This window comes from Fundulus heteroclitus, unplaced genomic scaffold (genome assembly GCF_011125445.2).
Source record: "Fundulus heteroclitus isolate FHET01 unplaced genomic scaffold, MU-UCD_Fhet_4.1 scaffold_36, whole genome shotgun sequence".
Taxonomy (NCBI): domain Eukaryota; kingdom Metazoa; phylum Chordata; class Actinopteri; order Cyprinodontiformes; family Fundulidae; genus Fundulus; species Fundulus heteroclitus.
Window position 1 is genome coordinate 2,278,104 of NW_023396770.1, and position 12,588 is coordinate 2,290,691.

Here is a 12,588-nt window from a genome sequence, read left to right on the forward strand (position 1 = left end):
TCTGACATGAAAACGGCGAGGCGGATAAAACGGATCAGAAGCAGCAGCTCCGGGTTGCTGGTTTCACTTTCCTTTGTTTTGACCCTCTGACTGGTTTTTGCTCAGAGATCAGCTGCTTCCTGTCCGCTGTCTGACTGACAGGCCAACGATTCGCTCCGCCGGCTCGCAGCGACTCGTTTAAAAAAAATCCATGTGTCTCAGATGGTTTTTAGTTTCAGCTTGACCCGCCGACCCCTGACTCAGCAGCTGCATGAAGAAAGGCCAATAAAAGCAGCCGGGAAGTCACAACCTGACTGCTGCAGTCAGCCGGCGGCTTTCCTGGATGAATACAACGTTTTACCATTCCTCAAACGTTTATCCTTCTAACTTTATATCTCCTTCATGCAAAACAAAAAAAAAACATTTTGAAGCAGTTAAAATCAAACTAATAAACTGTAAAGTCAGAGAAAAACACTTCAAATATTGTCCAGAACGCCTTCAGATCATTAATGAGCTCCTCTGACGCGGCTACGGGCGGATCCTCTCATGGTGGAGGTTAGATGGTCACCTACCGTCACCCAGAGACCAAATGTTGCCTCGTTTTAGCTTCGCCTTCCACGGACAATCTAGATATGGTTTAGATTTCTTTTAAATAAATATGGATTGATTATAATTTGACTGCTTATAAAACAGGGAGAACTCTGGCGCTATCATTTTCATAACCTCCCCTTGGATTGGTTCTTCTCTCTGGACCATGCGGACCTCTCTCATGTGGACTTCCTGTCTGTCCTCAGGTTCGGGTGATGGTGCGAATCTGCTCGGCCCACAGCAGCGACTCCTCCGAGTCCATGTCCTTCCTGAAGGTGGACGGCAGGAAAAAGCAGCTCACGCTGATCGAGACGTCCAACGGCGGGAACTCAGCGTCCTCCCAGAGACGCTCCTCTGCCTCCGCTCCAAAGACCTTCACCTTTGATGCCGTCTTCACGCAGGACGCCTCACAGGTGAGACGACTTCCTAAAACCTCTGCAATGTCCTCTTTACCCTCAGGCTCCTCAGCTGGAGCTGACCTGGTCTGGATGTTTGGGTTATGAACAGTAAACCAGAAAACTTGTAGCTCCTCTCAGAGTCTGAACCGAAAACAGGAAGTGCAAATATAAATTCAGGGCACACTGCCGGAGTTTGAGCTCTTCATCAGCGAGGCGCCTCCGCTACGGCAGGCTGTTTATCCCCAGAGAGAGACGACAGCAGAAGAGGCAGATAGATCAGCGGCTCAGACGGATGGTGTCTGATGTGAAGCTGCTGTCAGGAAGCTCCCGCATTCATCATCGTATCGTTCATGCTGTCGCACTTCCTGACTTTTTAACCTTTCCTCCTTGTTACACATCTTAACACCCAACAACAGCATGTTTTTTTTATATTACACAGCCATAAAACAGCCATAAAACAGACATAAAACAGACATAAACTGTAATCAGGAGGGTTAAATCAGCCACCTGTGACCTCAGCTGAACATGCAGCGTGACAAACAGAATCAAGCAGAACAATCTGAACCCAAAACCACCTCAGAAAACAAAAAAAAGCTGTTTATCTGTATATTAACATCCACAGACTCTGCATCTGGTTCATATTTCAGATGTGTTTCATGTCTTATGCAGTAAATCATGTTTTTGGCACGTCAGCAAATAATACTAAAGACTCCATGTGCTTTGAGGCTTTAAACATCAACCGTCAGGATAACATCATCTAAAGGTTTAAAAGAGCATCGTAAAAATATTAAACTTCTCCCATTTAACTAGTCGCACCATCCTTAACTAGCACTACTTTCCTATTCAGTCCAGCCAGGTTCAGATGAACTAGTTCCTGTTCGTAGTTCACTGCAGAACCATTTTCGAAGTTTGCAGCTTCGATGATTCATTTGAGATTCAGTTTAAAAGTTATAAAGGTCATAACACAATTCATAAATGGGTTATAGAGCTGCTCTGCATCTGCTTTACCTTCTCCTGCTGTGTTTTTTCACATGAAGTGTATTAAAATTGGTTTAATTTCCAAAACAGCTGCTTTCATCCACATATTTCCAGACTCATACCAACAAGTGTCCATTTAGGTGAAGTTTGTAAACGCTGACACTTTTAACCCAGTTAGTACCGTCAGGTTAATGCTGATTGGATTTGCCCTTTAAACCATTATTACACATTTATAAAACCTATTTATACTGAAAAATGGACAGAAAACAAAAAGCTGAAGTTTTCTTGGACAAAATTACTCACTTATTGCGTTTTTTATGATGATTCCACAGCTCTGAACCAGAATAAATGTAATTTGGTCATAAGGACGTTTATCTACGATGTTCCTCTTTAAAACAACATCAATTTAATCTCATTAGCTGAATATTCAACCATCTAAATGAAGCACTTCGCTGTTTCAGTTATTTTACTGCAGGATCTTTGCTCCTTCATTCCCTTCACATAATCAGGCAGCATAAAAGCCGACAGTGTGACCTGACATTTGGGAGGCTTTAAGGTTAAGCCTTTGCTTAATGTCCTAACGTATGAAGCGTAGTCATCGTAGTCGGGTTTAAAGCGAAGCAAAGGGAGCACAAACCTAAACATTCAACATCCTCACAAAGCTACCACTCCACAGCGACCCAACGAGCGCTTTGAGAGAAAAACCTGCAGCTTTTTCCTTATAAAATATCCAAAGCGTTCCCTTAGAAAATCACGCTGTAAAACATTTGTTCACCCTCAAATGGAGCGTTGTTAATTAAGGTTCACCAGGTTCTCAACATTTGAGCATTCATGCAATAACAGACCTCAAGTCACATGATGTAACATGAGAATTTACCCGACAACTTAGAAAGATAACGCTGCATGTCATGCCGGTACGTTGATCTTACCGGATGCAGCGCTGTGTTAACGGTTGCCTGTCTCAGCATTAACTGACACAATGTTACATGACTCAGAGTTACGCGACACAACTTTATCAGAAACAGTGTTAAAGGACAGAGCGTCAAGAGATACATTATGTAACCTGATGCCATGTTAAGAGGGTATAACGATACATGGCAGGACCTTACAGGACCTGATGGTAGCTAAAAGGATACGTGGCACGACGTTAACCGATGATACCCAACGAGTTTCACATTAAATGGTAAAATAGTGAATTTCTCCAATGTGAGATCAATAAAGCCTATCTTATCTTATCTTAAAAGGAACTCGACTCAAATAATGTTTTTCTAGACATCCCAAACTCTCAAAGGTCACCATTCATCAAGCCACACTCTCACATACACATTCATACTCATGAACCATGTGGTAAGTCAGGGTGCTTTGCTCCAGGGCACATGGACCTCTGGCTGGGTGTGGAGCTGGAACATTGTAACAACATAATTTATTTGGCATGTAGCGTGACTCTGGTATGCTGAAATAAATTGTGACGTCGCATGACGACAGAGCATGTTTCTTTTCTAAAATATTAAAGTATATGTTCAGAGAGCCTTACGTTATGAGCTTAGACGTGACTGCGGGGATTTAACCGGCTGTGGCCCCTGACAGGCCGAGGTTTGCTCGGGGACAGTGGCCGACGTCATCCAGTCGGTGGTGAACGGCGCCGACGGCTGCATCTTCTGCTATGGACACGCAGACCTGGGTGAGTAGGCGGCTCCTTTCTGTCACAAACCTGCAGAACATCTCCGTTAAACACCTTTTCCACTTCGGCTCCGCCCCCTCCAGGGAAGACGTACACCATGATTGGCCGGGACTGCTCCACACAGAGTCTGGGCGTGGCTCCCACGGCCATCTCCTGGCTCTTCAAGGTGATCGAGGAGCGCAGAGAGAAATCTGGGGCGTGTTTCTCTGTCAGAGTGTCGGCGGTGGAGATCTCCGGTCGTGAGGAGACGCTGACTGATCTCCTGGCTGAACTTTCTACCTCAGCAGGGGGCCCACAGGAGGCCCCGGGGCCGGCGGTATCCCTGAGGGAAGATCCTGTCTGTGGCTCCCAGGTAAACAGAGACGCTACGTCTGCATCTTTTTGATCCAGGGAAATGATGAACAGCAAAGCAAGGTGATAGATTTAAGGCAACATTTGATTAAAATGAAACAACGTTACATTAAGCAGTGTAACAAAACTTAATAGATAATGCTCGATGCAATGTAACAACGTAACCATGGCGTAACGCACCTGTTATGTAACGTGGACCAACGCGTAATGAGACATTATGTGATATGAAGCTGCGTCATGCAGGGTTAAGCAAAGTAACACGATGGAGCTACAGCCACATAACGGGATGTAAGACAGTTCAATATAACCTTAAAGGTATATCGACACATCATGTGTTTTAAAAAAACGACCAAAAACCGTTTGATCATGATAAAATAAGGTTATATGCATCAAGCCTCCATCCTGATAATGTATTATGGTCCTTTCTGTGGATAGAAACAGCCCCAGCACCGGGGCGCAATCAGCGAATATAAACAGATGTGGCGCCATCTAGTGACAGTATTGCAGAACTACTACAATGCTGGTTTTCTTAATTAATAAAACAGTATTAAATAATGCTGAACCAAACCTGACCCTCTGCAATTTCTTGCAGTAAAGCTGCAGCTTGGACCAACCGTTATTAATTAAATAAACCGATCTACAGCAACTTTAAAAGCCTTAATATAAGAACATTTACACATGTCAGTCAACTCTGCGTCGCATCTGAGCCTTGGATATATAAGGCTTCATTCACTAACAAATTAAGTAAAAATAAAGCTTCAAACACCAAAATAACAACTAATACGCCAGCAGGATGTCATAATGTTTCATAAAAACTTTATATGCAACCAGTGTGAGCTACTAATGTATAAATACATTTTAAAACAGTCAAATAACTTGGCTATGCACCTTTAAAGGTGTGAAAGCTGTGTCCCACTGAGCCGTCCTCAGAGCTCAGGGACATGTAGTGTGGCGTTTAAACCTACTGGGCTCCTTGTTTCCTTTCCTTCACCTCCTGCCTTCGTCCCCTTTTCTCTGTGACCTCCTCCTCACCTCCTGGGATTTTGTCGCCTTCCACAACTGTCCAATTAGTTTTGATCTTTCTTTTCTAGTTTCCCCCCTCCTTTATCTCCCCGAGCCCCTTCAGTCTGCCACTTTTTATCTCCTCTCACTTTAATTTTCTTCTTCTGGCGCCGCACACTTTCCTGCGCTCCTACAGACGTCCTTATTTTATCAAACCCCATTCTGTCTCCGTTTGCCTTTTATCTCTGAGAGGCGGCGGGAGAGGTTCTGCTTTGAGCCGCAGATGGCTGGAAGATTCAGACATTTTAGTTTCAGCGTTGAAGTTTTAAAGGTTCATTTCAACCAGAGTTCAGTTAAAGTCTTCACAGTTTTTTAATAGTCAGGGAATCAAAGCAGAATGAAGACGTGGTTAACCCTGAACTTAACAGTTTAACAACTTCCTGCAGCACTAATCTTTAATATCGAGCTCATTTAAAGTCAGTTTTCCAGAATATAAACAAATAAAAACTTAGGAGCTTGACTCCTTCTCTTATGTTGTGATTTATTAATGTTAGCATTACATTTAATTTAATTTGTTCCACCCGACCAGCTCCAGAACCAGACGGAGCTGCGTGCGCCCAGCGCCGAGCGGGCCGCGTTCTTTCTGGACACGGCCCTGGCGGTGAGGAGGAGCAGCCGGACCCCCAACGACCAGGACGCCCGGAGGAACTCCCACTTCCTGTTCACGCTCCACCTCTACCAGGAGAGGGCGGACAAGAGCAGCAGGGCAACAGGTGAATATATCTGAGCAGCAGCCGTTACAACACCTGGACCAACTAAATGTCAGGGAAAACAGATTTAATTTGGCGTTTTCCATTAAAATATATCATTATTCTGTTTAAAGTAAAGGGAGATTATTTTATCCCATTGTCCCTTTAAGATCTGATTTTAAAAAGCAGAATTACTCGTAAAAAAAACAACCAGGAAGTTAAAGAATCAGAGAGGTTCTGGGGTTTTTTTCCTGCTGTTTTCTGGAGTCAGTTTAAAAGTGTAGTTAGAATTTTAAACTACGGAATTTGAGCTTTAATACAAAAATTAACATACTTATCAGACAGTGTTTGTGTGTTTTACATCAGTTAGGATTACCAAAATATTAGTTTTACTTACTAAAACCATGTACATGTACAATGCAGATGACTCTTCCTGTGGCTCTACGGTTCTCCAGGAGTGAATGCTGCTTGTCGGGACTTTGATGCAATCAACTGGTTTCCTTATATAGGACATTTTTGACCAATCTGTATAATCTGACCCAATCTGTATAATATGATTGAACTTGATTTTGTAAAGTGCCTTGAGATGACATGTTTCATGATTTGGCGCTATATAAATAAAATTGAATTGAATTGAATTGGATTGAATTAAATGCCAGAATGATCATATTTGCTCTAAATTCAGGAGTTTTCATACATTTCTTCGTTATTCAGAAGGATTTTCTTTAAACCTGACAGAGCTGGGGTAACTGGGTCAGGTTTGTAGGCCACTTTTTCAGCTCTGCTCACAAATCCTCTCAGCTACAGAGATCAGAACTTTGTTCTCTTTATGCTACTTTGTTACTGATGCTTGGATTCACCAGGGATTTTGCTTCAATATTTCCCACATATTGTTCTTTGCCTTACGATACGGTCTGTTTTGTGAAGTTCACCTCTCCACAGCATGATGCTGCCACCTCCATGCCTAACAGTTATGACGGTGTTCTGGGGCTTAACTTTAATTTTACTGTCTTCACACGTCTCCAACATGGAGGCTTTTTTCCCCTGGGTGCGTATGCTAACTGTAAATCTAAGATAAGATAAGATAAGATAGGCTTTATTGATCTCACATTGGAAAAATTCACATGTCACAACGGCTCAGTAATCAGTAATCATAGGGAGAAGGAGTCAAGTAGGACGAGGTGCATCAAATATACACAGTGTGTCCTCGTTATACCATGGATCAAAAGGAGTAGGTAAGAAATAGAAAAATACAAAAAGAAATAAGAAATAAGGCAGAGGATGTCTTTTGTACAATCACTGTGGCTTATACGCGTGTGTATTGACATATATTCGGGTGTGGCAGCAGCAGAAGTCACTTCTTTCAGGATTATTGCACTGTGTATTAAATAGGATTGCACATTAGTTAGTTAGTTAAATATCTGTTGTGGCTTTTTGAATCATGGCTTCTTCCGTGCAGAGTGACTTGTAGCCCAAGAGACGATTCTCTGCGTGTGATTTGAATGTAAATGACAGATTTATTTAATTTAAACATTTAAAACAACGAACTGCATCGTTTTGCCTTACAGCAAGAAGGTCCTGGGTTTGAATCCTGGCCTGGGGTCTTTCCTAGTTAACAAGTGGGTTTTCCCCAGGTACTCCATCTTAATTGGTTAATTGGTCTCTCTAAATTGCCCTCTGGTAGGCGTGTGTGCACGGTTGGTTGTCCGGTGTTGCCCTGTGGTGGACAGGGGGGGCGTGTCCATGGTGGACCCCGCCTCTCACCCAATGACTACTGGAAATAGTTCACATGCTTCAGGTATAAATCCTAATTATTTTGGCTGTCTTGAGAAAAACAGGCAGACCCTGAGATCCAAGGCTGGACGTCCAAGATGGCCGACACATTGTTAACTGGATAAACAGACGACCCAGACCATCCTGATGAAACTAACCTTCCATGAAGCGCTACACTGCTAGAAGCTGCTGCATGCAGAGCTGCTTCGTTCAGCACACAATACAGACAGAAAGTTCTTGGAAAAAAGCCTTTCAGCTGTATTCAGCTTCTGGTTCTCTACTTTCTCTACTTTCACTGCCTGCTGCTCCGGTCTGGAGGGCCTCTCCTCCATGAGACTCCAACGCTCTTCATATAGAGTCCGGATTTATGTTTAGACTTGAAGAAACGACATGATAAAATCTGTCTGTCTTCAAAGGAGACCTTGGAGGCGTAAATAAAGTGAGAAAAGTGCAGAAGGATGTTGGAAACTAGATATTTTAGCTCATCAGGAGTACGGATGAGACTCAGCGGCTCACAGACTCTTCAGAAATTAACTCTCCTCTTTCATCCAGCTGCGGTTCCGTCTGCTAACACGTAGCCGCTAATTAGCTTCACATGGAACATCTCAACAAGATCATTTACAAGCTAGCAGCACCTCCGCCCACGTCCAGCTGTCCACCTGGCGGAGACGTCTCCACGGTTCTCGGTGTTTCACTGCGTCCGCTCCAGGAATGCATCAGCAGGGCTAATGAGGCCTGATGACTCGCGTCCCGCCGTGTTTATGGAGGGAAGGGGAACGCTCCGCTGCTCTCAGCAGTTTCTAAATCCTGCTGATGCGGGCAGCTGAAGCACCACGCCCTCATTACTCTGAATTACTACAATAAGCAGGCAGTCCAAGCGCCGCTGCTGAATATTTATCAGGGCTGATTAGAGACGCTCCAACATGAAAACAACCCGGTTTCAGTCAGAGGAGATGCTCTTTTCTGAAACCCTTAAATCTGGACTAAAATCTGGAGATATTACCTCGATTATTGGGACTCCTGGTTCTCACATGTGAACATGCTGTGGTTAGAAGAAAACCTATCTGATCCATAACTACTGTTCTAATTTAGAGACCATTTAACACTTTAAATGTTTCTGTCTTTATTGGTTCTAGACCTGTTTACCTTATTTTTCATGTAGGGCCTCTAGAGTCACACTGACTTGTTATATCACCACCAAATGCCTCAGACAGCTACAAATTAACCTTTATGTGACCTAATATGAGCAATTTCCACCATTAGAGATCCATCAATCATGTTTTACAGTTTAATTCCCTTAAATGCACAAAACTACTTTGTTTTTTTTCTCGAACTCGATGAACATCTGGCTGGAATAAAACATATTTGGACTTTGGATGTGACCTGGAAACTAATGCAATACCTGCTGGGCTGCATGAAGTAATAGCCGGTCCCGTCCAGAACCCATCGGTCAGCACCTAATGGACCGTACTGGTGCCCTGCAGCAGGAATACAGCCTGTAGTTTCCTCTGCTGAGGCTGTTTTATATCATCCATTCCTGCAGACACTCCTCATTTATAATAGTAATAATATTGTTAATATGAGGCGATTAATGAAGTTGAGGTATATTTTCATTTCCCATGCACTTAGCAACCCTGATTCTCTCCATTAACTAATCGATTTATTGAGCAGCGCCTTTAATCACAGCTGTAGGCTCCTGAGCAGTGAAATGTGGACTTTTGCATGAGGACTATGGTTTTGTCCCTCAGTGTCGGGACGGAGTCGTCTCCACCTCCTGGACCTGGGCAGCTGTGAGACGGACATCAGCAGGACCAGGGAGGGAGGCGGCGGTCAGTGTCTGTCCCTCTCAGCGCTGGGCAACGTCATCCTCGCTCTGTCCAACGGCGCCAAGCACGTTCCCTACAGGTACCGGCCGCAGTCTGAGCGCCTCAGTGGACCCGGGGACAGATGGACGTCCCTGGGAGGACGGAGCGGTGGGGGACGGCTCCATGTATTTTTAATGAGCGTTCAGTCAGCTTTAAATGCTGATGAATTAATCACTTTGTTCTGCTTATTGGCTCGTGTCTTCAGTCCTCTGGGTGTTTGTTATTCAGGCAGGGCTCCGTCTTTATTGCTTTTCTTGTGTTTTGATTGGCCGAATGCTTCATTATTCTGTCTTTGTTTAAAAGATGTTTCGTCGTCATCGGGGAGGATTTAAAACATTATTTGTTTTCCATTTTATGTCATTTTATTTGAAATGGTAATAAAAGTTCACTGAATGGTAGGAGATGACATTGATGCTTAAAAAAAATATTATTATAGATCTGTGGTCTCACCTCTCCTCTTAAAGGGACAGTTCCACATTATTGAACTGTGATCATGAGGAGTATTTATTAGCAGTCAACGTCTTATGTGGTGTCAGGGTTCTGGAAAAGTCTTGAAATGGACTTAGACCGTCCATCCATCCATCCATCCATCTGTCCATCCATCCATCCATCCAACAATCCATCCATACATCCATCCATCATCCATCCAATCGTCCATCCATTAGTCCGTCCGTTCGTCCATCCATCTATCCATCAGTCCAACTGTCCGTCCATCCATCTGTCCATCCATCTGTCCATCCATCCATCCATCTATCTAACCATCCATCAATCCATCCATCCATCTAACCATCCATCCATCCGTCTAACCATCCATCCATTCATCCATTTAACCATCCATCCATCCATCCATCCATCCAACAATTCATCCATTCATCCATCCATCCAACAATTCATCTGTCCATCCATCCGTCCATCCATCCATCCGTCCATCCATCCATCCGTCCATCCATCCATCCATTCATCCGTCCATCCATCCGTCCATCCATCCGTCCAACAATTCATCCATCCATCCATCCAACAATTCATCCATCCATCCATCCATCCATCCATCCATCCGTCCGTCCATCCATCCATCCATCCATCCATCCATCCATCCATCTGTCTGTCCATCTGTCCATCCATCCATCCGTCCATTCATCCATCCATCCATCCGTCCAACAATTCATCCATCCATCCATCCATCCGTCCGTCCATCCATCCATCCATCTGTCTGTCCATCTATCCATCCATCCATCCATCCATCCAACCATCCATCCATCTATCCATTCATCCATCCATCAGTCCAACTGTCCGTCCATCCATCTGTCCATCCATCCATCCATCTAACCATCCATCCATCCATCCATCCATATAACCATCCATCCATCCATCCATCTAACCATCCATCCATCCATCCATCCATCCATCTAACCATCCATCCATCCATCCATCCATCTAACCATCCATCCATCCATCTAACCATCCATCCATCCATCCATCCAACCATCCATACATCCATCCTGACAGAGAGACCTCAATTTGCAGAATTACAGAGAAGATGCAGAGACCTTGAAGTCTTCATTCCTCATGCAGAGATCTTAGACCTGCGCTTTTCCTTTGACGTTTCTCCTCCACGCATCGGTAAAATTATATATTAAGTATGAAGTAATTAAATAATTAGGTCAAATTCTCTCTAATATTCTCATAGCTGTAGCTGAAAGACACAGAAGGAGTTGATCCAGGGGATACAGATAAAAGCTCGAAGTCGTAATATTTTCAGCTTTGTTCTTGGAGTTAAACAGGAAACCAAAAAAAGCTCAGACCTCAGTATGTAAATCCAGCGAGTATCCTCATGCAGCTTTACTCAAGGTCTCTTCAAAGGCAGCATTTCCTACAGTACATCTGGTAGAAGATTGCATGTGGCGGGAGGTTCAAAGGGCACTTCATGAATGTGAGATGAGAGATTCCTTCTCATTCCTCTTTTTGCCTGTCTGAGTCCAACTGTTGCGCAGCATAATGAACGGTCTCTGGGGTCCTGTGGGGTTTCTGGGTCCCACGGAGCGTCTTTTCCTCTTACTTTGGCTTTAACAAGGCTTTTCTTGATCTATTATTCAGAGACAGCAAGCTCACCATGCTGCTCAGCGAGTCTCTGGGTAACATCAACTGTCGAACCACCATGATCGCCCACATCTCGGACTCGCCGGCAAACTACATCGAGACGCTGACCACGGTGCAGCTGGCGTCCCGCATCCACCGCATGAGGAAGAAGAAACACAAAGTACTTCATCTTTTATTTAGCTGTGCTTTATAGCTTCTTTTAAGGTTGATTTCAGAGAGTGAAAGATGATTAGACTGAGTTTATTCTAAGACAACGTCTTAGCGCCTTCATCCTATTTATTATTGATTATTTGTTTGTTCTTCATCGTCCAATTGAGAAAATTCCTGTCATGTGCAAAACACATTTTTTAGGTTGAATCCAATTTTGCAGCTCTTATCCAAATTGAAGGCCTGACACCATATTTGTACTCCATTTATGAGAAAATTGAATATATTTGTGGTCCCTTTATGAGAAAACATGCAACTTTAAATTCTCCAGATTGTCCAAAGGTCAGTGGTAGCTTATGCAAATAGTTGTTTTAAAAAATATCTCTTAACCCAGCAGCAAAATCTCACACTAACATCTTCTCCGCTGCTGCTGGTGCAGCGCTGTCACCCAAAAGCTGTGTGAAGCATTACCCAGACAAAGCCACTTCCTCTGCATTACCCCCTCCGTTAAGGTAATTTTAGAAATATTTAAAATGCAGAGAGAACCGAGTGTTGTCCTTAATTGCAAGCCTGGAGATAGAGTGGTGGGAGAGCTTCCAGTGGTCGTGTCAACCTTGTATGGGATGCCAGTGGTGCCAAAATGTGTGGGGCTTGTTTTGAGTGACGGGATCAATAAAAAGTCTGTAGGACAGAGAGCAGCATTAATGTCTTTATATCTAAGGTGTCAGATGGCAACACCACAATCATGTTTAAATTAATGATCTGATGTTATTCTGGAAATATTGTAAAACAGTTTTTTTGTTTGGCAGTTATAGCTGGTAAAATAGAGCTAACTTCTGTTTTCTAAAAAACAAACAAATCTGTTGCCATTTTACTGTGTATCATTTTATTGGTGCTTTGGTTTGTTTTGGTTATCATCTAACTGATAATCAGCTTTAAGCGATTTACCCGTCTATAGCTGGTGTGCCATGAAAACTATA

The 12,588-nt window shown here is 43.5% G+C and overlaps 1 protein-coding gene across 1 annotated transcript in view; it reads left to right on the top strand.

Moving 5' to 3' along the window:
- LOC105918916 (kinesin-like protein KIF26A) overlaps window positions 1-12,588 on the top strand; it is a 37,622-nt gene that overhangs the window by 8,031 nt on the left and 17,003 nt on the right. The window contains 6 exon segments of the mRNA XM_036130557.1: window positions 774-980; window positions 3,531-3,624; window positions 3,708-3,976; window positions 5,567-5,750; window positions 9,248-9,404; window positions 11,459-11,621. Of these exon segments, the coding sequence (XP_035986450.1) occupies window positions 774-980; window positions 3,531-3,624; window positions 3,708-3,976; window positions 5,567-5,750; window positions 9,248-9,404; window positions 11,459-11,621 (1,074 nt within the window).